General features: G+C 42.1%; 1 protein-coding gene across 1 annotated transcript; it reads left to right on the forward strand.

The window, feature by feature from the left end:
• The first annotated feature begins 2,228 nt into the window (after positions 1–2,228).
• On the forward strand, positions 2,229–26,818 carry opn3 (opsin 3). The gene is given in 5 exon segments (XM_052013240.1): positions 2,229–2,600; positions 2,603–2,626; positions 20,253–20,572; positions 22,543–22,794; positions 23,900–26,818. Coding segments are annotated over 5 exon segments (1,161 nt in total). The 5' UTR covers positions 2,229–2,317; the 3' UTR covers positions 24,182–26,818.
• Positions 26,819–27,680: the final 862 nt, after the last annotated feature.

Raw genomic sequence — 27,680 nt, forward strand, 5'->3', positions numbered from 1 at the left:
CCCAAAACATTGACTGTGCATTTCCTTTTACTGACCCACTGAGTTCCAACAGCAGTTTTTTTTGCTAATATTATATGGTTGTTTAAAACAGGAAGGAGGAATGTACCAAGTAATTACAGGTCAGTTAGTTTAAGTTTTGAGGAAATTATTGGAATCAATTCTGTGGGAGAGTCCCAAACCTTCATTTAGAAAGGTAGTTTAATCAGGGACAGTCAGCATGCATGACCAACATGACCATTTCTATATCGTTGAAGTGATGACAAAGATAGTGCACCTCCATTTTAAGCAAGGCCATTGACCAAGTCTCCTCCAGTAGGTTGGTCATATAAATAAAATCTCATGGAATACAGCGGTGAGTAGAAAATTGTATCCAACATTGCTTAAGTGGTAGGAAGGAAAATGTAATGGTTGAGAAGCATTTGTGTGTCTGTAATGCTGTTCACTAGATCCACTCTGGGTTTCATCAATACCACTCAGCTACAAACCTCATTGTAGCTTTGGTCCAAACATGGACCAAAGATTTAAATTCTAGCTATGAGGAGAGAGTGGCTCTTTATATCAAGACAACATTTGACTGAGTGTGTCACCAAGACAGCTTGCTAAAACTGAAGTCAATGGCCAAAGGGAAAACACTCCTGTCACTGGAGTAATACTGAAGGAAGGTTGTTGTAGTTATCGGAGGTCAATAATCCCAGCCCCATGAAATGGCCACAGGAGTTACTCAAGACAGTGTCCTAAGCCCAACCATCTTTAGCTGCTTCATCAATGCCTTCCATCATTAGATCTGGTGTTTGCACATATATGCAATTTCATTTGCAATTTCTCTGCAAATGAAGCAGCCCATGACTGCAGGTTTCAAGACCTATGTGACACTTAGGCATGGCCTGGTAGGTTTAGGCCACAAAGACACCACAGCATTTTTATCATCTACAAGGCATAGTTCAAGATTAAGGTGGAACACTTTCCATTTCTTCTGATGAGTGCAGTGTTAACAGCACAAAAGGCTTAGTACCATCCAAGACAAAACAGTCCACCTGATTGATATCCCATCTTAAGCATTCAATCACAACGTTACAGTGACAACACCACAGCGCACAGTGGCTGCAGGGTGTAACATCTACAAAATGCATTGTAGTTGTTACAATGGACAGCATCTCCCAAACTTATGATTTTTACCTCCAGAGCAGCAACTAGATAGAAACACCACCACTTGTAGGTTCCCTCCAAATTGCACCCCATTCTGATTTGAAAATATATCACCCGTCCTTCATCATCACTGGTCTATATGGAACTGCTGCCCAATGCTCAGAAGGACTAGATTAGTTTAAACAAAGCACCTCTCCACCGATTTAAAAGGGAATTAGAGATCAATAAATGCTGGTCTCGCCAGCAATACCCTAAAACCTGAAAATGAATGGAAAACTAATCATTATGTTAAATATTGAGTCAACTTTGGAGAAAAATCTTGCAGCAGAATAAATTATCAACCATATTTTGAGCGATTCTGCCTTTTTGTATTAATGGACACCTTCGCCCACTTATTCTTAACTGGAGTTTATACGTGCGTTTTAATTGGAAGTTTATTTTCCCACCACTGGAAGTTTATTTTCCCACTGTTTCCCACCTTCCCTATCTGTACGAATCTGATTGGCCGCTGTTTCGTTTCTCCATTGAAGGGCAAGTCTGATTATGACGATTTCCATATAAAGTCAGGAGTCCAGGTAGACACAGATATGCCAGACACGTTCTATATATGTAGAAAATAAATAAAGCCACCGTTGCTCTCAGTTTCATTCGCATATTTAATAAACGTGTTTAGAATTAATACATTGACAACAGAGAATTTATTTGCCAACTGATAATTAAGATCCCATTGAGGGTAATCACCAGTTATTAACTGATTAGTATCATTCTATTATCTTGTTGCTTTGCTAAAGGGATAGACACGGAGCATTCCCGTCGAATGTAGTCACAGTGTCAATGAGATCAAGAGTAACATGACTGAAAAGTGTGCATTTCTATTCTAAAACGTGCCCCAGTCGATTAGCTTTCATTTGGTAAACTGCTATCTGGTTCAGCTGTCAGAAACAGCTCCACTCCCTCCCCACTGCTGACGTGGGAGGTGCATGACGCTTTGGAAGGAGGGATAGGACAAAAATTACCAGCCCGAATTTAAATGAAGTGATTCCAATTACACACGACCGGCTTGGCGTTGTCTGTAGTTGGATTACAAATCGCGCAGCCCACTTCCTGAATCTCCCGCAGAGGTTGTCTCCACATCACCACACAGCATGTCGGAATCGAACCGCAGGCAGCGATGAATCCAGCGAACAGCACTGAGGCACGGGAGGAAAAGCTTTTCAGCCCCGGCACTTACAGAGTGTTGGCAGTCGTTGTGGGCACGATAGGTGCTGTGGGCTTCTGCAACAACCTTCTGATGTTGGTGCTTTATTGTAAATTTAAGAGACTGAGGAGCCCCACTAACCTCTTCCTCGTGAACATCAGCATCAGCGACTTGCTGCTGTCGGTCTTCGGAGTCTTCTTCACGTTGGTCTCCTGTGTAAAAGGGCGATGGGTTTGGGATAACGGTGCTTGCGTCTGGATGGCTTCAGCAACAGTCTGTTCGGTGAGTGCATTTATTTCCCTCCCTGGCTGTAGAAGGTTCACTGGAGAAGATTCCTTCCCCGCCCCTCCTGTGACATTTTCAGCCAGGCTGCTGAGATAGCGCTGACAGTGAGTACCAAAAGACCTGAATTGGCAACAGGAGATGTTGGAAACAACCCGTGGATCAGGTAGTACTTGTGGAGAGAACAACCAGAGTCTGTGACCTTCCAATGCTAACAAACCATTCTGTGTCTCTCGCTTTTGTGGGTTATCTGTTTGTACTAAGGTTTGTCTCCCGGTGGTCAGGGATACCTCAAACTTTATATCCGCATGGACTCTTATTCCTAACATAAAAACTAGAGGGCATAGCTTTAAGGTGAGAAGCGAAAGATTTAGACGGGACCTGTGGGGCAACAACTTCTCACACGGGGTGGTGTATGATTGGCAAGAGCTGCCAGAGGAAAGTGGTTGGGGCAAGTACAATTATTTTAAAGTACACTTGGCTATGTACATGGATAGGAGGGATTTAGAGGGATATGGGACTAGTTTGGTGGATACCTTTATTGGCATGGATAAGTTGGGCTGAAAGGCTTGTTTCTGTGCTCTTTCTCTGACTGCTGAAGTGTCTTCAGCAGAGTAAAACATCCTAACGCACTTGACAGAAGCATTATTGCAGGCAACGTGGGAGATGAAGGCAAATTTTATGGAGTGAGTTGAAGAAGGGAATTGGCAAATGGAGACACTCCTGCAGTGGTTAAATGATTAAAGTTGGCCACGCTCAGAAACAACACAACTGAGAGTGGGGCGAGGCCTCCAAGCCCCTCAAGCTTGTCCCGCCATTCAATATGATCATGGCAGATCTATGCTGCTCTCAACTCCTCTTCTGTGCCAGAACCCTTAACTCTGACCTTTTGAAACATTTTTCTATTTCTACCTTGAATATCTGTCTGCCACCACCCTTGGTGGCAAAGAATTCCAGACAATTATTATCCTCTGAGACATTATGGGTTGAAGGGCCTGTAATGTTTTATGTTCTAGAAGAAATTTGTACACTTCAGTTTAAATGACTCTCTTCTCTCCCCCCCCCCCCCCACCCCCCCCCTGTTCAGGACTCTGCCCAATAGTGAAAACATCCTAAACATCTACCCTGTTTAAGCTTCCCTTAGGGGTCTTGTATGTTTGAATAAGATTACCCCTCATCCTTTAAACTCCAAAGGATACCAACTCAAAACTGTCTAGAATCTCTTCATAGGCCAGTCTTATTCTCAGAACCCTCCTTTGGTTGCTGCATTTTAATAAGGGGACCAAAACTCTGCACGATATTCCTGGCATGGCCTCACTGACACCCAGTACAAAACCTCCCTATTCTTGAACTTCAAACCCTTTGCAATGAAGTCCAATGTGCCTTTTCCCAACTAAGTTTGACTTGTCTGTTAACTGTTGTGATTTTGTGCACTAGAACACCTAGATCCCTCCTGAACAGATTGGGAGGAGTACATATCTGTGAGGCTGCAGATGATTATGGATCAAGGGAGAGGAGCAAGGTCATGGAGTGATTTTGAAAAATTAATTTAACTAGAAGCCAATGTAGATCCCCAAACATGGGGTGATGGGAGGCTGGGGTTGGTGAGGGGGAAGCTGGAGCTGCAGTTATGATAAGATTATCACTGTTACCTTTAATGAAGTTATGTTAAGTTACTTGGAGTACTGTGCTCAGTTCTGGTCACCTCACTACAGGAAGGATGTGGAAGCCATAGAAAGGGTGCAGAGGAGATTTTACAAGGATGCTGCCTGTTGAGGGAACCTGCCTTTTCTCCTTAGAGCGACGGAGGATGAGGGGGGACCTGATGGAGGTATATAAGATGATAGGCATTGATTGGGTAGATAGTCAGATGCTTTTCCCCAGGACTGAAATGGTTGCCACAAGAGGACATAGGTTTAAGGTGCTGGGGAGTAGGTATAGAGGAGATGTCAGGGGTAAGTTTTTTTTTACTCAGTTGTGAGTGTGTGGAGTGGGCTGCCAGCAATGGTGGTGGAAGTGGATATGATAAGGTCTTTTAAGAGACATTTTGGATAGGTACATGGAGCTGAGAAGAGGGCTATGGGTAAGCCTAGTAATCCCTTAGGTAGGGACATGTTCGGCACAGCTTTGTAGGCTGAAGGGCCTGAATTGTGCTGTAGGTTTTCTATCTTTCTAAGGAGGAGGCTGGCCAGAGTGCTGTTGAGTATTCCAAGCACACACGAGGTTATCAGCAAGATGATTTGAGGACGTAGCCTTTATATAATCTGGAGGTAGGACTAGGCAGGATGTGATTGCTGGTTAAGAAATATTGTCAAGACTAAAGATCAGGCATTTGTTTCTTAGTATTTCATCAAAGCAAATTTATGCTCATTCAGTACTGAATATCAACAAACTGGCAGCTTGGGGAGAGTGTTGGAGGTGATAAGGTAGAGCTAAGTGTCATCTGCATACACATGGAGATTGATGCCTTTTTTCATGTGGTCCTACTTCTCAACATGGGTGTGAAATAGGTATGGCAAAGAATAGATTCTTGGGGTAGCAGTGTGGGAATAAGAATGGAAGCAATTACAGATGAGAATATGGCCAGAACTGAATGGGAACAAATTGTCTGATTCATGAGATTGAATTACTAAGGTCACTTTGGAGGAGAATGGTGTGGTCAATGATATCAAGTACTGAGCAGGTCAAAGAGGAGATAAGAGAGATTGTCCTTGTTATAGTGTCCAGTGATTGTGATTGAGTGGTTTCAGTACTGTAACAGGGAGGAACCCTGGACTGAAAGCATTTGAACATGGTTCCAGGAATGACTGGTTACGGATTTGAGGTGATGTATGATTAAGAGGAGGAAATTGAGGTTGGAGACGGGAAGGCATTTTGCAAATGAAGGGATCAATGGTTTGTGCAGAGCTGTGGACAGTAACCTTTTTTTGAAGGAGAGAGGACCATTAATAATGTGAGCTAGCATAGAGAATAGGAAAGGAAAATGGATGATTAGAAGTTTTGTGTGTATGGAACTAAGGGAGAAGGGGAATTTGTGCATGAAGCTGAATTTTTCAATGGCACAAGGTGAGGAAGGGCATGTTTGGAGCTTAGGGGAAGCAACTTAAAGGAAGCTCTGTTTAGTGCTTCAAAGGCAGCTGGTTACAAGTCTTTAGTGGTATAATGTCCAGGTTCTTGTTGCTGGAGCTGAGGTTGCAAGAGACATGGGATAGATATGAGGGTCTCTTCAGTAGGAAAAAGAATCTTGGGGTAACATTTGTAATCCAGGATGATTCTGGAATCGTCTGTCATAAGAACAGAATTTGACAGTGATTTGGATATCAGCCCAGTGTAACAGTAAATGGTTAAAACAACTATGCTGAATCCATTTGTCTGCATCCTTTGAACAAGAGAGCTGAAATAAGAGGTGACACTGCCAGGCTGGGATAATGGCATGGGTAATGAGACTGGGGCATCAAAAGTGAGTGGAGGGCATGGTTGAGCAGAATGATAGCTGCAGAAACATTGTGTGTGAATGGATGGTTAAAGCTCAGACAGTTGGATTTGGAAGTCTAGCTATAAATGAACCTGGATGGAGTGTTTTTGGTTCAGATTAGACGTGGTTGTAAAATTATAAAATAGTGAAGATATTCCTGATGATAACTGGGATTAGTGCTGGTCTGGGTAAATTGCTGGAGAAAGATTAAGGAGCGATAGAGGGCAGTGAATCAGAATGGAGCTATGATGAAGAAGATTAGTTGCTTGGTGCCAAGACTAATGGGGGGGGGGGGGAAAGGGGGCAGGAAGATGGAAAGAAGTGAAGATGTCTTGGTGAATTTTTAGTTCTTGGCAGGAAGGAGTGAGGATTTTTAACTGAGAGGCATGGAACATTGAGGTGTTCATGAAAAGTAAAATATTATGGAATTGGGGGAGTATCAAATTATGATGGGATATATAGCCAGATGGCATATGTAATTTGAAGATGGGACTAGTGGGTCAGAGGGTTGGAGGTTTTATCACACCTCAGCCAGGCTTCTGTCAAATTCATGATGATGCTATTGCAGAAGGCCTGTGAATTGCCAGAGTCTCGTTCACAGATGACCAAATTCTGGAGGGAGATGCAGGGCATGGTGGCAATAGTTTGATCTTGTGGCAGAATGCACATCAGTACTGGGGTGGGTAGGTTGGATAGGAAGGAGTTTAAAGTTGCTTTTCTCTAGCTCATTGTTCCTCAAACCCAGGAGTATTCAGGGTGGGGATGACTGAAGAAGGATTAAGATGTGGAAGAAGCAATTGCTGCTTAAAAAGGCAGTGTGCCCTTCAGAGGATGATGTAGGCTTATTTAAACTCCATACAAGCCTGGGACAACAGGGTAGTAGGAAGGATAGGAGGAGTCATCCAGTGGTATTCAAAATGTACAGGTTAGGTAAATGGATACAAGGAAACCTAGTGATGTAGGCCTGGTTATGTAGGATGCTGAATATCTTCAGCTAATTCCTTTTATAATTTTATAGCCACGTTCTAATCTGAAGCATAAACGACTCCATCCAGGTTTATGATAGTAAGTGGGGAAATGGAGAGGAGGTGATATAGGGAATCCAGGTTAAAGGCAACTCTTGAGGGATAAAGAATAGTGGAGCATGAAGTTTGCCCAGATCACTGCCAACTGCTAAGGTAGCAAGCCACGTGAAGTCCTGAAGGGTAGAGTACTAGATGATGCAGTGAAGAAATTCCCATGGGAGGTTGTACAGGATGGGATACAGATAAAAGAACAATGTGGGTCACCATAAAATGGGGAAGAGCTATGAAATGTATGCTGGTACAAAAATGATACTCCAGCTCGTGGGGAGTGTGGTTGGAACTGCAATGCCAGTACACCAGTTGCAGTGGGAGTGGCACTGTGCAGTAGAGAAAGGCAGTGGGCTGGACAAAGTGTAGTTTTAAGCAATTTAGCAGCAGAACAAATGTGGTAGAATGGGACAAAGCAAAGATTTGTTATTTCTTGTGCTCTGTTAGACTCTATCAAATTGCCCTAATTTATGTACAACTGTTCTACTTCAAGATTACACAACAATTTTTCATTGTCACAATTTATTCTTTTGAACATATTACTTCAGTGATTGAAGTAATGAACAGAAGCTGTTCATTTGTCTTGCATATTTTTAAGTCTGACAGCCATGGTCTGTACCTATAGTGCACCTGTTTTTTTATCTCCCCCCCTCCCCTATGTCACATAGGCCATTTCAGTTCAAATGATATTTGATGCACTTCTGAGGTGAGCAGCCTTGGGGAAGAATGTGACAAATACATGCACAGCCCCAACAAAAAGATGCCACTTGTGGCAACAATCAGTATGCAATGCCATTAATAGGCAATGGTTCCAGCTACCTCCTCCTCTTGATCAAACACAGCTGGGGAAAAAAGATGGTCAGCAGTTCAAAGGATGATCCAACAATCATGTTTAAAGGATCATTAATTCAGGTTGGTTCCTTGCATTCTGAGAAGTTCTGTCCTCCCATCACCTCTGTGCTCAATGCTATACATTGAGTCAAATAGTTAGTTCAGCTCATCGCTCATATCCCCTGTGTACCCTCACTTCTTGGGACTGGTGGCCAAATGAATGAGGATTCCAATGCTATATTAGCGCATTTGGGCTTCACATAGGATTTCATGTCGAGTCTCAGCTCAAACCTAAATGGTTTAGTCCTGGGGCATGCTTAACCAATTTGCTAAACATCAGCTGTACCCTTTGGCTTCAGTAGGCAAGCATTGTATCCTGAATAAACAACACTTTAAAATTTCTTATCCTTGTTTTCAAATTCTCCCCACCCTTCATGACCTTGCAGTTGCCTACTTCCTAAACTCTTCCAGACCTCATTTATTTGCACTTCCCCCAATTCTGGCCCTGATTATTCCTGACTTGAATCACTCCACCATTGGCACTTGTGCATCCATCGTGGGGAAAACACTAGAAGCTGATATTAAATATGCTGTGGGACTTGGATGCATTCAAGGTAACTAGGCAAAATTGACATTCCTTTGTGAAAGGAAATTGTAGTTAATATATTAGAATTCTTTGAGGAAGTAAGTTATGGTGGGTAAGGAAAACCAATGGTTGTTCCATACTGCTTTTTCCAGAAGGTATAGGAAAAGATGCTGCATCAGGAGTTATTGTGGAAAATGAAAGCTCTTAGTGTAGAAGGTAACATTGTCATGGGTAGAAGATTTGTTGGCTATCAGGAAGCAGGCAGTAAACATACTGTAAATACAACTTTTTCTGCTTAATGAGATTAATGAATTTATGGTGTACCACAGATCAGTGCTGGAGCCTTGGCTTTTTGCAATTATATGAAGACTTGGATGAAGGAACCAAAGGTACAGTTGCTAAATTTGTTGATTACACAAAGGTGGGTAGAACTGCAAGTTGTGTGGAAGAAAGGCTGCAAAGGGTCATGGTTGGGTTAAATTAATGGGCAAGGATCTTGTAGATGGAAAATAATATGGGAAAATGTGAAATTGCCCACAATGACAGTGAAAAATACAAAAAGCATGAGTGATTTATTTTTGGGATGTTTACAGTGTCAAAGATGTGATTCTGAGGCAGAGCTCACAAAGCTGGTCAGTGCAGTGGCTGCTTTGGCTGAGACCATCCTTGCTCCGCACTGCTGAGTACTGGTCTTCCAGTGGAAGATGAGACCAGAATCACACTGGTAGAAATGCATGGTCTAGGAGCTGGTAGGGATTGATCACAGAATCAAAGGAACTGTCCTGTTGTATCAAAAGGAGGGTGGTGTTGGCATTTATTGCTACTGATACTGCAGTGAGAATGGCCTTTGACTATTTGCCACTTATCCACCATTTCCTGTTTCAGCCTGAATTTAGTAGTGAATTGCTTGTCTCTTGTGCTCTGGTTTGCTGCAGTAGATCTGCTCATTAGGTGTATGCCATGTATGCACTCTGCTGGGTCATGATTTGTTACATGCAGTGGTGGCCACACAGCCATGCCCAGATACAACAATGTTTATGGTATGGGATTTTTAGTGATATCTATTTATCCTTGTGTATTTTCTTCAAACTGTTAAATGCATTTCATTTATTCATTTTTAAATTTTTTTCATATAGGGGAGTGAGGTAACCGGCAGCATTTACTTCCACACCAAATTGCCTTTGAAAACATGGCGATGAGTTATCACTTTAAACTGGTGCAGATACTCCCACAGTGAAGAGCAGCTGATCCACTTCCATTCTGGAATGGTGTGTGATGTGAAGGGGAATGTTACCATGGTGGTGTTCCTGTGTACCTGCTGCTTCTGATCAGAGAGATCGTGGGTTTGGGGAGTAGCTGCTGTCAGAGTAACCTCTGTGTAATTGCAGTGTATTTTGTAGATGGTGCACATCATTGTGTGCTGGTGGCAGAGGGAATTAAGGTTTTGGGCAGTAGAATGAGCTCTGTTTTATGAATAGTGTTATGATTGGTGTTGATGGATCTGCACTTTCTAGGCAAGTGGAAAATGGTCCATTGCACCAGACTCGTGCCTTGTGGAAAGACTTTGGGGTGGGGAACGTGACTTTCCCAGCCTCTGACCTTCTGTTGTAGCCACAGTATGTGTATAGCTGAATGATCAAGTTTCTGGTTAATGGTGACCCCCTTCCCACCCCCACACATCTTTGACACTTTGCAATGTGAAGTCACTGAAGATGAAGGGGAGGTAGTTAGATCTGCTCAGTGGAGGTGGTCATTGCTTTCCACTTCTATGGCATCGATGTTACTGGACATTTCTCAGCCCATGCCTGAATGATGTCTGGTTCTTGCTTTGTGCAGATATGGAGTTGTGAATGGAATTGATCATTGTGCAACTATCATAGAGCATCCTGATGCATGACTTGTGAAGAAGCTAAGGATAATTGGACATTACTCTAAGGATTTCCTGCAGTGATGTCCCGTGCCTGGGACGATTGACTTGCTGAAATCCACAACTATCTTTTTGTGCTGAGTATTGTTTCTAACCATGGAGTGTAGTTCCCTTTGTGCCCATTGATCTTTGGCTCTTTCCTGGTTCCTTGATTGCTATGCTGTCGAATGCTGCTTGGCTCTGGAAATCAGCTCTGGTCTGTATGGACCAGCAGTATAAAGTCTGGAGCTGAGTGGTCCTGTGAAACCTTTGGATATTGTTGAGCATGTGCCACTAGATGGCACTATTGATGATGTGTTCCATCACTGATTGTAGCAGACTGATTAGTGTGGTAACTATTTGGATTAAATTTGTCCTGCTTGTAAATGAGACAGATCTGGGCAATTTTCCAATGTAGGATAGAACTTCAGTACTACGACTAGAATGTTGGTTGGCCCTGAAGCCTTTGTATCCACTTTTCCGAGTTGTCTTGTGACATCACACAGTGAATCAACTTGGCTGAAGACCAGATTCTATGACGGTGAGGATTGTAGGAATGGGGTGAGGGGAAGCTAAGGTGGCTCATCCGCTTGTCACTTCTGGCTGAACATGATGCAAATGCTTCAGCCTTGTCTTTTACATATGTATACTGAGGATAGAGATGTCCTTGCAGCCTCTTCCTCCACTACCATTTATGGTTTGTGATGGCACTGCAGAGCTTTGCTCTGATCCATTGGTTGTGGGATTGCTTAGCTTTTGTTTATTGCATACTGCTGTTAAGCCTGCATGTAGTCTTGTTAGAGCTTCAGCAGGTTGGCATCTCATTTTCTGGTCTGCTTGGTGCTGTTCCCATAAATCTTTCAGCACTCAAACTAAACCAAAATGATCCTTTGGCTTGATCATAATGGTGCAGTGAGAAATATGTGGGCCATGAGGTTACAGATTGTGGTGGTGGTGCTGCTCATGGTCTATAGATGCCTGGTTTTGAGCTGCCAGATCTGTTGCTAGTCTATCCCATTTAGTACAATTGCAGTGCTACCAACATGGATGTCCTCGTATGCAGATGGGACTGTCTCCTTGGGGAATGTGGTCACTCTTACCAGTGGATGGATATATCTGTCACAGGTTGGTGGAAAGAGGTAGAGTATGTTTGTTCCTCACTACCTGCCAATCCAGCAGTTGTCTTTCAGGAGGTAGCCATCTTGGTCAAGGATAGTACTATCCAACTCACTTTGATGAAGGACATAGAAGGCAGAGTACATTCTGGTCCCTTGTTTCAATACTGCTTGAGTATTTGTTCAACATGAATGCTGCTAAATCTGAGGGAGGACTAGGTAATATTTGACTCCCTTGCCATTCCCACACTGACCTGTCTGTCCTCTGTTGCCTCCACTGCAAGGGTGTGACTAACCACAAACTAGAGGAATGTCACCTTGTATTCTGCCTGGTTGGTTGACATCCTGACTGCATGAATACTGAATTCTCCATTTCTGGATAACCTGCACCCTTCTGTTCCTTTGTCTCCTTCTGATCCACACAAGTCCCCTTGCACACCATCTTCCAACTCGAATCCCCTGTTATCCACTTTCTTTCCCCCTTTCCACCTGGTTCCATCTACCTATCACCCAAACTCTCAACCCACTGGATCCCCTCTCCTCTCCCCTTCCCCCACTATTCCCATCTGCTCAACATTCCTCTTATCTGGTTCCAATCATCCTTGACAGATTCCATCATCTGCAGTCCTTTGTCTCCACTAATTCCCTCCCTCCCACCCCCACAGCCTCTGATATATCCACCTCCCCCCCCCCCCCCCCCCCCATTCATATTACCATCAATTCTTCCTCACTTGGATACACCTATTGCTTGCCAGCTCCCTCCTCCTCAGTCTGGCCATCTCCCCTTACATTCATCAGTTCTGATGCAAAATCTCTATCTGAAATGTTGACAATACTTTTTTCCTCCTCAGGTGCCTACTGACCTTCTGAATTCCTCCAACAGTTTTATTTCTTTATTCCAGATCTCAGCATCTGTCTCTTGTGTTTCTTTGCTCATGTTTGTCCTGTGCCTTGGGACTGTCATGTCTGGAGTCAATAATGAGGACTCCTAGAGCAACTTTCTCCCATTTCATTAATGCAGTGCTACCTCCTCTGGTAGATCTTTCCCCAATGGGACATAATTTACCCCAGATTTTCATGAGAGTCTGGCACATAGTTGGCAAGTTATGAGTATGACTGTGTCCACTTGCTAATGTGGGACAGCTCTCCAAATTTGGACAACGGTCCCCAGATGTTTGAGAGGAGGAAGATTGACTGGGCTGGGAGCAATTTTGCCATGACCAAATTTGGTATCCAGGTAGTCGTTTTGGTTTAATACTTTCCTGTTTCAATTAACATTCAACTGAGTGGCTTGCTGGGCTAAATCAGAGGGCACTATATAGCTGGGTCTGAAGTCAAATCCCCAGACCTGATGGGGATGGCAGTATTTCCTCCCTTAAGAACATGAGTAACTCTAATGGGATTTTACAACAATCTGATGGTTTTGAGGTCATCATTGCTAACATTTTTTTAAATACCAGATTTTTCATTGAATTTAAATTCCATAGCTGAGGTTTAAAACTTCATCTTGGGAGTGTAGGTCCAGACTCCTGGATAACTGGTCCAGTAAATTAACTGCTATGTCAGCACTGGCATCTGGTGTTTTGAGCTGCTGCTTTTTAGCATTGCTGCATTTATTACCTTCTGAAAAAGAATTGATTTTTTTTTGTGTAGTGCTGTCCAAAGTTGATACCTAAATATTACCTCACTTGTTAACTCCTCCATTGATTGCAAGGTTGCAGTAGCAATTTTCAAATGTTCCTCAGACTTGGAGTTGAAATTTCTTCAGTTCTGTGCCGAGCAAAATGGAGTTCCAGGCAACACCTAAGTGCCTTTTGGCTTCAGTTTGTCTAGCTCCCTGACTACAACTTCCAATGGAACTTTGGCAAATCAATGGAGCTCAATTTCTCTTCTAATTCAGCTGCTAAGATATTTTTTCTTCCAGATCTTTAATGGTGCCTTTCTCTACTTTTGCCACAAACCCACCTCTGCCAGAACCAGACTCCAATTACAACACCAGGCTTGTCTTTTCTCATGACTTCAGCTGTTATCCACACTGCACAAACAAAATTCTACAATCTTTGTCTTGTTCTGATTTAACAATCAGGCTTGTTCTAGCCCTGTTTTGGCAGGGTTCTGTGCCTATGAGGAAAATCTCAATTTTTCAACAGAACATCTTGCTATGTCCTATGTTTGGAAATTTTCTGTAATCCTTTGTAGCCTCAGCTACTCAAATCAATTTACTCCCCAGATCTTGAATTCTGTTCTTTACTATCAACAATGCTGCAGAATGATTTGCATGCATTCCCTTGGGTGAGTTAATGTGCTTAGTGCAACTCTAGAGTGAACTTGAGTAAGTTGCCGGACTCCCCACATGGGGTTCAAGTACAGGTCATCTCTGGGTAACAAAGGGGTTCCATTTTTATAGACGTTTAAGTTGGAAAATACTAAATCACTTGATATGGTAACCACACCCCCACAGTAGTGTAATGAATGGCATCAAAAGTTTTTTTTAAATAGGAACAATTGGTTAAAGTGGAGAGGGAGGAAACCTGTTTTGGCCTTCATAGGAATGCATGTATGTGCTTGCATCAGACTCCTGAATTTAATAATATTATGGGAGTTTGTTCATATGTGGGGTGTGTCCATAAGTTGGGTGTTCTTAACCTGGGGACAGCCTGTATATAATAATAAAAAAAAAGCACCAACTTGCAGCTCCCTCACACTTGAGCCTGACTAATGGAATGACAACACTTTGCCAGGGTACCATGAGTGTGGTGAGCTGAAGAGCCTGTTTCTGTGCTGCATAACTCCTGACTTGCACTCTCCCTGGGAACTTACTCTCTCCACCCTCTCAAAGCCACATGCCAGCTACTTCCTTGGCTAGTGTGACCATATGGTGTTGCTCAACCTCGATGTTATCTGCTATGGAACACATCTGCAACACTAACTCATATGTCAGGCTGCTGTTTATTGACTGCAGCTCAATGCTCAACATAATCGTCCCATCCACACTAATGAAGTTTCTCTGTACCTCCCTCTGCTGCTGGATCCTTCCTCATCAGCTGACCTCAATCAGTGAGGATTAGTAACAACATCTCCTCACTGACCCTCAACACAGGTGCACCTCAAGGCTGTGCGCTAAGCCCCCTGCCCTACTCCCTATACACACTTGACTGTGACTAAGCACAGCTCCAATGCCATACACAAATTCACTGACAACACTGTTGGACAAATCACAGGTGGTGATGAGTCAGTGTAGGATGGGGCTGCAACAAAAACATCTTGCTCAATGTCAAACTTAAAAAAAAACTAATCATTGACTTCAGGAAAGAAGACTAATATGTACCAGTGTACATTGGTGGATCAGTGGTGGAGACAGTTAGCAGCTTTTGATTCCTGGGTGTTAACATATTGGATGACCTGTCCTGGGCCCAGCATATAGATGCAATCACAAGGAAGTTTCACCAGTGTCTCTACTTTCTCAGAAGGTTAAGGAGGCTTGGCATGTCACTGAACCCTCTAACATCTGCAGATGCACTATTGAAAGTATCCTGACTGGTTGCATCGTGGTCTGGCACGGCAATTTGAATGTGCAGGAACATAAGCTGCAGAGAGTGGTGGACTCTGCTCAATACATCACTGGCACATCCCTCCCTAACAATGGTAGTATCTACACAAGGTGCTGTCTCGAAGGCAACATCCATCATCAAAAATCCCCACCATCTGGGTCATGTCATCTTGCAGTCTCCAGCAGGCAGGAGGTATAGAAGCCTGAAGACCCACACCACCAGGTCAAGAACAGCTACTTCAACCATTTTGGTTATTGAACCAACCTGCACAACCCTAATCACTACCTCAGTACAGCTAAGGACATTGTTTTTGTTCTAATTGCTGTTTCTTGTTTAACTTTGTTTTTCTTGTGCATGTTGTCTCCAATGCTATGTGCCTCTGCTGCTGCAAGTGAGTGTCATTGCATCTGTGCATGTATTTGTGCATACGACAATAAACTCTGACTTTTGAGTATGTTCTAACTTCACCATTCCTAAGCATTGTGTTCCATTGGCAGCCTTGTTTTCACAAGCACCTTCCAACATTTTAGCTGGCAATAAATTAAGTTTTGAAATATTTTGGACAATGTAGTTATGAATATTACAGGAAGATAAGATAAAAGTACTATCTGGTAGCTTTGGACTCTTTCATCTGGACAGGATTCTTTTGATTCTGGTGGACAATCTACTGTTTACCATCCAGGTGGAATCTGGTGGAAAGTATGAATGAAACATAATGGCAGCTATGAGTCAGTGCAGATATGTCCCTGGCACAGATTTTGCCACCAGACAAGTGTATTTCCAGGATCTTGGATTATTTTTCCGTTTGCATGCTAATTGCCAACTCCAGTGCTAAGTGCAAGCCAACATAGTATGCCAGACTCTGGCGAAACCACTACACAGAAGTGCCTGTTTATGGTGTTTGAGGGTGACACAAGTGAACAAACCTGGCTACTCAATGAAGAATGACTGCCCTGTTAAACCTTTGCATTTCAGTTTAATACAGTCCCTGGAAGCAAACTGGAAGGATTTGGAGCTAATAATGTTGAAGATTGGTGCTGTTTCACTTGCCGTGAATGTGGAAGGAGAGTGTTTGCACATTCTTGGAATAAAGTTGGCAGAAATACCCAATTAAGTCTTTGAGAGGCCTTGTAGGACTAGGCTGCACACATGGTGCAGGGATGTGCAGCAGCTGGGCTCCTGTTCCACTACTGATTTTTGGGTTGGTGTTGCTTCACTTTATGGCCATGAGAAAAGTCATTGTCTGGAGTCAATCAAGTGCCATGTAGTGATACCAGTTTTCTTTTGGAAAATGATTTTCAGAGAAAAATGAGCAAGTGCTTTGATGTATTGTTTGAAAAACTTCAGAGATTAGGTTTCCTTTTTCTTAAAAATTGGTGAGCTGAAGAGGCACTAACTACTTTAACTCCTGATACTCCTGTATGAAGTGCTAGGGGGAGCTGTTGCACCAAATTTGTATTGTGTAATGTTATAATTGCAGGAGGAACAAAGCTTTTTTTTCTCTGCACTGTCCAAACAATGTCTGGAACTCATGAAATACTTTGAAATTATCAATGCTTTGCATAGCTTGCTGCAACCATTGTATTATGCAGAGAACATTCAGTTTTATAGCTGTGCAAACAAATTTGTCTTGTGGAGAATTAATATTTGGATTATCTATACACACACAATATACTGGAAATCCTGAAAGAAAAGCAGGAGCTTTTCTAAGTACTTAGAAGCCAAGCTACATCTATGTCAAGTAAATGAGGCAATTGAGGTTTCTGGCCTTTCATCAGGACTAAAAAATGTTTAGAGGTGTAACTGGTTTATTCAAGGATGGTGGTAGGGCTGCTGATCTTGCTGCATTTGCCATGAGGGCACCTTGAAGGCTGTAAAGTGCTTAACGGACTCCACATCAAATTCAGCAACTTCCAATGCAATCATAACCACTGTCCTGTTGCTGCTCTTGGACAGCTGATATTGGTGCTGAATTTGTTGTTTAATTACAGAAAATGGGCCCTTCCAACTGCCTCTTCTGCTATTCAATGCAATCATAGTTGATCTTTTGTCTCACTACCTACTCCCATACCCCTTTAAGTGCTTTTGCTAGAAATCTATCAACTTAAATATATTTAGCTTTCACCTCCTGATATGGTAGAGAATTGCACAGGTTCACCAATTGGTTCGTAAAGAAATTTCTTCTCTTGTCAATCCCAAAATTCTTGCCCCATATCCCTGAGATGATAACACCTGGTCCTAAAATCCCCAGCCAGGAGAAATTGCCTCCCCACATCTGTATTGTCTAGCCCTGTTGCTACTTGCATCTCCATTAGACCCAGCTTTAATTACTGTAACCCTTCTAATACCATTGTATTTTGCCTGTTTACAAGGCAGAAGGGACTAAATGCACAGTACTATTGGAACCTACATGTCCTCCTAGATTCGCATCATCTTGACTTTGAAATCTATTGCTGTTCCATCATTGTCACTGTCTCAGTATTGTGATATCCTCTTCGCATTGCACCGAGAGCACCTGCATCAAAAGGCCTGCAGCAATTGAAGGCAGCCCACCATCTTCAGGAGGACAACTGAGGATGGGTAATAAATGGCAAGACTTGTCACTACGAATGACCTTTTTGAATGAGTTTCTCAAATTCCATACATGCCTCCTTTTTGTTCCTGCCCTTTCTCAAATTTGAATTATTTAAAGCCTGTTTGTAACTCTTAATCTAAAATGCTGCTTTCATCCAGACAGGTGCTGTCTAAATTGCAGAATGTTTCTTGCATTTGCTGCTTGTATTTCAGATCTTGTTCTGGTGACTCTATCATCTTTAAGAGCTGTATTTTAATCAACTTTAATATCTTATTTCAAATTAGCCAACAAATATTAAAATGCATGGTAAGGCAATTGGAAGGGAAAACTTAAAAGTTAACTACTTGAGCACTGCCTCCTCGTTTGGGGAGGGGGGGGAGAGAACTAAAAGATAACTGATATTTTAATTTAACTTAATTGATAAACAAGCAGCAGCAGGGACAACCAGCATTTCCCTTTTCTGTTTTCCATCATTCCTTTTAAAGGGGTCCTTATTTTATGGTTCCAGTACACCCAAAATACTAAACTTTGTAGATGCTTTTAGCTTTCTGGACATATCCCACTGTGTTCAGATCCAGAAGTGGAAGACTGAGTAGAATGTAAGGATGTCATTAAAGAGAAACCTGTCAATAAAAAAAATCTTTAACTCTGCAGTTTCTTAACATCCTTTTCATAAATTGTTTATTGCAAGCATGATTCCTGAGGTGCGTACTGTGAAACTATACTGCCCAGCTGCTTGTTTTCCTGTTTCTAAGTTTATAATGTCAGCATTGTATGTTGGTATCAGGATAACTGGTAGAATGCTTTAGATAATGGCACATCAAAATTGCCCTCTTCGATTTGATAGGACTTCTCTTGCTTTTTCATAGTATAAGAATAATGAAAACAACAGCATCAAGAAGGAAACCAAACTATTACGCTGCCTTGTGCTAGACTGTGATTTTAATTTTTATAAATTTGATGGTTGAAAGTGTAGGAAATTCAGATCCAATAATTTGCTTGAGATTGCTCTTCTACACAAGGAGCAGGAATAGGCTACACAGCCCCACAAGCCTGCCACATCATTCAATGTGATTGTGGCTGATCTATCCCAGGCCTCAGTTCCTCTGTTAGATCCCCACAGCCTTCAATCCCCCAACCTTTCACAATGTATCTACATTCACTTTAAACACCTCTAATGAGCTAGCCTCCACATCTCTGTGGGGTAGGGAATTCCAGAGATTCACCACCACCTGGGAGAAATGACTGGCGCCTTATCTTTAAACTTTCTCCTTTGTTCGAGATTCACGAAAAGATTTCAATATCTACCCAGTCATAATCTCTTGGGGATATGTGTGTTTCAATAAGACCACCCCTCATTCTTCTAAACTTCAGACAATACAGACCCAACCTGCCCAGCCTCTTGACAGGACAATCCTCACATCCCAGGAATTGGCCTGGTGAAACTCCAATGCAGTTATATCCTTCCCTAGATAGGGATATCAAAACTCTGCTCAGTACTCCAGGTGTGGCCTCATCAACACCCTGTGCAATTGTAATAAATTTTCTATTTCTAAAATCCAACCTGTTTGCAATAAAAGTCAAAGTGGCATTTGACCTCTTAACTACACACCACCTGCCTGTTAACTTTTACGATTCATGCATGAGAATACCAAGATCACTCTGCATCTCACTCATTTGTGGTCTTGTATTGAACTGCCTCAATGACAGGCAGTTGTATGTGCTAATGAGAACGAGAATGGTTGCAAGGTAGATTTCTTTCCAGAAAGATTCCCAGAACCTGCTACTCAAATTAAGTGAAAGGGGTGGATGAAGAGGGAACAGCAGTTGTCAATGGCTGCACTGATCTTCTAAAATGCAAGGTCATTTTGTGTAAATATTAACTCCAAGAGCACATCACGACATGATGGGTTGCACAACCTTTTTAAAAAGTTTGTTGATTTGTTATTCATGCTGACAGGGTCAAACCTAGTACTCTGAGAAGGAGCAGAGTCCACTACTGTGAACTCTTGGTCCTTTTGCTCATTGGTCTGCCATATCCATATTCCATAAAATTTTAAAGGAAACTGACTCAAATGTTGACTCTGAAAGTTTCAGGGCGGCAGACCCCTTCCCCCGGAACCTAAAGCCTAGATTCTAGGTGTTTATAGTTAATCCAAGCAGGTGGACACTTATCTATCCTCCCATTTACACAACTTGGCCTTTCCACCACCATCTAACTTGTCCTGAATGTCTTTGCTTCCATGATGAATTTTCTAGGAACTGTAAATGTGAGAAACAAACAGTTTGGATTATTGTTCTGTGCAGAAGATGGCTTTGTTTCTGGATAGGTAGTGCCAAGATATGATGTACAATTTTAATGAAAAGCCTGTTTTTATTAAAAGAGCAGTAAAAACTCAAGGTCAAAAGTGCAAGTAGCTGTTGAAAATGGGAGAATGTCCAGGTATTAGTTAATGTTAAGTTTATCTCCTGTAGAAAGAACTTAATGTATCCATATCTCACTTAACTTCACAGGAATTTCATCAATAATGTCACTGACTGTCTTGGCATATGAGCGCTATCTCCGGATGGTGAACGCAACAGCAATTGACTTTTCCTGGGCTTGGCGGGCCATCACCTATATCTGGCTTTACTCATTGGCCTGGAGTGGAGCACCATTAATTGGCTGGAACAAGTATACTCTGGAGGTGCACAGACTGGGCTGCTCAGTGAACTGGGACTCAAGAAACCCCAGTGATACCTCATTTATCCTCTTTTTATTCCTGGGATGTCTGCTCGTCCCTGTAGGTGTCGTAGCTTACTGTTATGGGAATATTTTGTATACTATGAGAATGGTAAGTAAAACCTATGACCAAAGTACAAAATTGTATGTAAGGGGACATTTGGGGTGGACTCTGCAAAATGTCCGGACACAATTTCAACCATTTGTAATGGCCTGCTGCCTTGGAGAAAATCCATCTTGTGGGCACATCTGAAACATACATTGGGTCTCTGTATAGATGCCTGATGCAAGTGTGGGGAAAGATGCCTTTTATCCTTCTCTGAAGGTTGATACACTCCCAGCTGGAAGTGTGCACACTTCCTGCCTTCTATTTTTGGGACTTCATAAAGCAGCTTGGTGCCTAGAAAACTGAGTGCAACAAAGCTGAGATTCTAGGCCATTATTTATGACTTGTCCAAGAAGGACCCTTGGCCCGTTCATCTTTCCCTTCCACACAATCTTTGCTCTCTGTCATCTAGTTTGTTTTGAATTCTGACCTTGATCAAAAGATGACTTCAAATATTTGTCTCTATTGTATGAATTACTGGGATTGATTCTGAATTATTGCTTTAACACCTGGTGTCTGAAATGCCTACATGATTCTCCCTATTATTAGCTATAAAATCATAGTCCAGAATTTTATCCTCTCCTTCCATCTCGAGTTTGTGCATTATGAATAGTTTCAAGGTCTTTATCATTTCTGATTTGCATGTTTCCCCTTGGTTAATATTTATGAAATTAACACTGCAATTTATCCATGGGGGTAATGTTATAAACATCCAGAAAGTGGGTTGGGAATTGAAATTAAAACTTTAATTATCCCCCCTCTCCCTCCCATCTGAGTTGGGATGGGAGCATGCAGTTGACCAGGACTTAGGATGCAGGTTGGCTACTTAAATATTAAAGCTGGCAGCTTTACTTTTAACATGTTTTGCATATTTAATCTTGGCCACCCAGGTTTTGGGTAAACCAGGCAACATGAGCAGATGTGGCCTCCTAACCAACATCTGTAGACTTCTGTTCTCCACACTTGATTTGAAGCTGAGCCTACCAATCGGGTTGCCTTTCCACTGGTAACTATTGCCTTTTTTAAAAAAAACACAAAATGCATCTTGTGTAGACACAGCAAGAGGAAAGACCCTGGATTTCCCATCTGTAAACTTGTGAATCTATAGTCTGGAATATTTCTATAACACCAGCCTCCACCACCCCACTTCCTTCCCAGGACTTGCATCCTGTTTATTGAGAAGGTTCTGACCCCTGCCATGGTGTGGCATGTTACTACACATACTGGCCAGACAAATTTAAAGCCATTAACAAGTATTCAATTTGTGTTACTAGCTCTGTAGTTAAACACAAAAAAAGTGCTAATGTGTATCTTTGAGCACCATGGCTTGTATTTTGTCCAATCAGTGGTGGCCAGGTTTTAATATACATTCTAGTTAAAAACACTTTAACTGCCCAAAACAATGTTTTAAAATGTAACATTTTAGTGAGGACAAGTATATTATCAGCTTGTCCCTGTGCAGTAAATGCAAAACCTATCTACTCTTGTGTAATCCCTGGGTGAACATGACCATGCAGGCTTTTCCTTCAAATGAAAATGATTGGGCTGTGTTTTTAAAAATTTGTCTGGTTAGCAAATCTCACCTGAGGGAAGAGAGGAAGTAATTGCCTCTGTGAAATTGAGCTATTTTGCCCAGGATGATTTGCATTCCAGTCTAATGTGGACTTTGGTGGAATGACTCTTAGTAATCCTAGATTAGGAAAAGGGGAATCGGCCAGTTGCACCATTCAGTCAACTCTTGATCTCTTTATTGTTTGTAGATATGTCCAGCAGTGATCCCATTATGTGTACACAAGGTATCCCAGGGTGAGGTACTACGGAGTTAGGGTGTGTGATGAAGAGCCTAGGGAATTGCCCTCTGGCGTGAGTCAGGATCTTCCTGATAAGTAGGATGCACATCCAAGGAAAGAACTTGCTTGATTGATCCACTTAAAATTTATGATTTTGCCTGATGATTGGCTTTCTTGTTTATGCAGCTTCGAAACATTCAAGACCTTCAGACTACCCGATTTGCAAAGATCTTAACATATGAGAAGAATGTGTCAAAGATGTGCTTCTTCATGATCTCTGTTGCCTTTTCTTGTTGGCTGCCATATGCTGTGACATCCTGTATGGTGGTTTATGGTTACACTGATGTGGTAACCCCCTCCATAACCATCGTATTTTCACTTCTTGCCAAATCAAGCACAACATCTAATCCCATCATTTATACCTTCATGAGCAGAAAGGTACGTTGTCATACTTACCACTCTCATTATAGAAGTAACACCTAATCTTGCATTCCCTCAATTTAGCAAGGCTGTTCAGGCTGATTTGGGGGTTTTCAGGTGGAGTGGCAAGTTGTCTAATTGATGTTCTTGTACCTCCCCCTCTATCTCATCCCTCCAATGTTTTAATGAAGAAATTAAGCCCTTCCTGGTATATGAATCTGAAAACTCTGGATTTCATTTATGTCCTTGGATGTGTTGGCAAGAAGTTTAAACACAGCATTATAGCTAAGTTCTTCCTTAACTGAGGCCCATAATGTACATTCTCAGTGGATTTTTTTTGAAAAATCATCAATTAAGGGGATTCTGATTTCCACTCACTGAACTAGCTTGCCACATAAAGTATGCTTAGCCCTCACTTGAATCCTATCTTGTGCACAGCAAAATCTTTTCTCTTAAATCTGTGAAAGAATGTGGGTGTTGCTGGTTGGTTTGGCATTTAAACATGTACCCTAACTGCACTTCAACTGGGGTGGTTTATTAGGTCAGTGCAGAAGGTCATTAAGTGTCAAGGGTGTTTGTTTACACAGGAGGTCATTCAGCCCACTGGGTCCATTCCTGCTCCCAGCAGAGCAGTCCCATTTCCCTCAAACTTCCCTGTATCCTATCTTCTCTCTCAAATGCCCACCAACTCCTTTGATTCTTTTGCCACTTACATACACTGAGATAATTTACAGTAGCCAATTAACTTGCAACACCTTGAGATGCAGGATGAAACCAAAGTGCCCTGCTTGGCCATGGGTCGAATGTGCAGATAGCACCCAAGGTCCTGGTCGAACCTGGGTCCCTGGAGCCATGAGGAAGCAGTGCAAACAGCAGTGCCACCCTTGTTGCTCTGTTGCACATAGGCCAGACCAGAACAGTAAACCAGTTGCATTTTGTGGTGATCCAGTAGTTTCATTCCAAATGTATCTAATTAACTAAGTGCAACTTTCCTGGCAGCTGGGTGGTAGTTGGTAGTCCAGGCCTTTGAATTTCCAGATCAGTAATCTTGCCACAATGCTACTGTACTGGACTATTAGTGAATGACAAAGTCAAACTGATATTTCTGTGATCCTCTCAACAGTATCGATGGTGCCTAATGCGACTCCTTTGCTCTCGTCTTATGAGGATCAAGTGGGCAATTAAAGATCGCACTGTTAGAGTCCGAAGTGAAAAGCCAGTCAAATCCATTGTCATTTCTGAAAAAGTTGTGGACAGGCCAAAAAAGAGAGTGACTTTTAGTTCATCTTCGATAATCTTCATCATAGCAAACGATGAAGCTCAGGATATTGGTAGCACTGGTGAACTCAATGCTACAAACCCAAATGTTGTTCAGGTGAGGCCTTTGAGATCAGAAAGAGCATGAAGAGGAAAACATGAATGTCACAATATGGGAGAATTGTTTGTGTCATGCACCCTATTAGACAGAGTGCATCACCATGGTTTCTGCAGCACCTTGCAGTGAAGCCCTGAGGAAAAGTAATATTGTTTAAATTTTAGAAGTTATTTTCTAATCATGTGTCATGTACAGTATCAAAACTTTAAATGTTAAATGACATTTAAATGAGCTCTCCAAACAGTACCCTGAAGAAGGAAATGCAAGGGAAGATTTAATCTGTTATCTTGTTGAGCAAAAAGTAGCATTTGAGCAATAAATGTCACCCAACAGCACTCAAATAACTCTTACAATTTCAATGTATAATCACCACTTCTTTGAGTGGCCAGTAATTTTCTCAGATTCACTCTGGTTCTCAATAATGGATTCCCTTTTCCATGATTAAAAGGACCCTTAATCCTGTCCATGCTATTTCTTGAACTTCCATTCTTACAATTTCCTCACCACTTTTAATCCATCCTTCCATGCTACCTGTCTCCTGCAAGTGATGAATGCAATTCCAGTCACCTGTCATTTTAGTTTCCCATTCTCCTCACTCCAATTTCTACTACCTGCATCAATATAATGAGGCAGAGATGCATGAAGTACAAATTGCTGTGCGTGTTGGTCGAGAAGTTTCACAATGATGCCTATAAGGAAAAAGTGCACAGTGCTCTCAAGCTACTTCAGACTATTGCTACTGACCCCCTTGCAAAGAAGCTCTTTGAGGTTGTAGTGTCATGGTTTAGTGGTGCCCAACCAAACATAATGCAGCTAGCTAACCCACTCAGTTGAGCCCATCTTGTATGTCTGTGGGATGCCAAAGCTGCTAGTGATTGAGATCAATATGGCAAAACATTCTGATAACTCAGTACATACGAAATCCAAATGTTCCACGATGGAACCCAAACGACACTTCAGTGTTTACTCGGTAGTGACTTCCTCACCCCGAAAAGCATCCGAACCGTGGTCGTCCACACACAAATACCTGTTTCCTTCTACAGGTCAGCAACAAAGTGAACTCCACCGGATTACTTCCAACTTCCATACATGGATTTCAGTGGCAAACACAGTTATTGTTTCTCATCCATCGATAGAGAAAACAAGCAGGCTGGTGTCTCTCTCCCTTCTCTCTCTCTCTCCTTCTTCTACCACGTCATTACGTCCTTTATCTTCTACTGACGTAAGCACGCCCCACACACACATACACACACACTCTCTATCTTAAAGGGACTTTCACTGAGTCCGTAACACCAGAAAGCGATTTCCAGAATCCTACTGCCCTCTGAGCAAAAAACAAAGTTCCTCTCACCTCTAATCCTTCTATTAGATACTTTAAATCTTTGCTCCCTTGTAATTTGCCCCTTAGCCAAGGAAAATGGGTTATTTCCATTTCCCCATGTAAGTTTCCCTATGTAAGTCCCCCTGTTAAGTCACCTACTCTGTTCCAAAGAAAACAACCCTACTTTATCCAATCTCTCCTCGTATAACTACAACTTTCCTGATCTGGTGACATCTTCATAAATCTCCTCTGCACTCTCTCCAGTGCAATCACACATTTCCTGTAGTGTTGCATCCAGAAGTGGGGTGGGAAGAAGTGTAGTCACTGCACCTTGGGAAGAGAAGGGCTTAAAGTAAGTATTAGTCAATAGTTCAGTCCCAGAAATTGAAGTGGAGAATCTGTATTTTAAAAAAAAAGAGAGGGGGTAAACACTCGTACAGAAGTTGTACATTTGGATCAAAGGTCCTGTTAAGGAGTTTTGAACTTTTGCTACAGATTGATTGCAAGTTGCTCAGTACAGGTTAAAAAGCTTAGCTGTGGAATTATGACGTGAAAAAATGTCAATACCTGCACAAGATCAGTGGAACTGACTCATGCATTAGTTTCTATCATTCCGGCATAGTTTTATCAACAGACAGAGCAGGCAGAGGTTACTGCAGCACTGGTCTAAACAGAGTACTTCATCCCATGGAGCTTTCAACATGCTCTGCAACTGCACACAAGTTTATCAGACACAACTACCACTGCTGAAGTGTTGTTTGCTTAAACTGTTTAGTTAGTACTTAACTTCAATGGAAACTAAACTTGGTGCACTTTGGACCAGGAGGAAAGTTTCTACTGAGCACAAAGCAAATAGCAGATTACAGCATGTGTTTACAGTTCTCCCAGACGATGTGCTTATTGTAATCTAACTTTATCCTCACTAAATATTTGTGTTTTGGAGAATGCTTACATGTGACTACGAGGTGAGGTGGGGAGAAAATCAGCATTTTTACAGCTTTCTCCTAAATTTCCTGCTGGCAATTGCCTTCTCAACAAGATCAATACAAAAATTTAAAGCAAACGAGCTCTTACCAGAAGATCAAGAATATGGACTTTAATTGGTTTATTTGCATGAAAACTAATAAATTGTTTTTATTAGATTTTTATGAATGCAGAATCCTGTTGACTAGAAATACTATATTCACAATTTTTAAAGCCATACCTAAATTTTGTCAACTGTCACATGGAAGTGCAGGTCTTCAAGCAATGAGATTCCTGTGCGCAAACTAGCCATTATACCTAAGTTATCCATATAGAATCCCAGTGACCAAGTTCTCAGTCAAAAGTATGTACTCATGAAGTCTACTTCTTTGCCTGTGGATATACTGCTGCATTGCAATGACTGTTCAACAGGTTTTCCTGGTGCCTTCAAAGGTAGCTCCTGTTTTTTTTAAATTTTTGAACAATTACATTTTCCCCCAAACAAAAAATTTGATAAACACACAGGCCACTCCTTCCGAACTGGTTTATCCTGGGATTCCTGTAAATTGCTAATGGTGCTGAGGCTGGGGGAGCTAGTGGGCCAAGTATATTTATATACACTCTTTTTGTGAACAGTTCTACCTCAGTTAAAGTCCACCTGATTCCCTGTAATCTTTGATGCTCCCCTGCCCTGCTGAGGAGGTGTAAACCTCTGCCTCTACCACCCCAGGACTGTATCTCAAATTCCAACTGCCGGCTTGGTGAAAAAATATTCCTCCTCAGATCCCCTCTAAACCTTACACTGAACTTCTGCCCTCCATTTTTAGACATCTCTGCTGTGGGGACAAGTTTCCTGCTATCTATCCTATCTATGCCGCTCATAATTTTCTCTACCTGAATCAGTTTTCCCCCCAGCCTCCTCCACTCCAAGAAAAACAAACCCAGCCTGGACACTACTGTTGATTCACCTTTCTAATTGAAGATCAGATTTGTAACACAAAGGCTCTGAAAGGATGTATTTTGTGATCATCTCCACCACGCCAACAACAATTTCAACTTTTCCACAGTCTCTGCCTTATCAAACTATTTGGCCAATATTTACTTGTGGAAGATTCACAATTTCATCCAGTTAAACAGCCCCCAGCACAAAGCTGTGCCCTGAGCACTGACTTACTCCTCCACTAACATTGACCAAGTTGGCTTATTGAATGTTGAACCTCTCACCCAGTCTTTTGAGACCTCAAG

This window comes from Pristis pectinata, chromosome 3 (assembly GCF_009764475.1).
Source record: "Pristis pectinata isolate sPriPec2 chromosome 3, sPriPec2.1.pri, whole genome shotgun sequence".
In the NCBI taxonomy this organism is placed as follows: Eukaryota; Metazoa; Chordata; class Chondrichthyes; order Rhinopristiformes; family Pristidae; genus Pristis; species Pristis pectinata.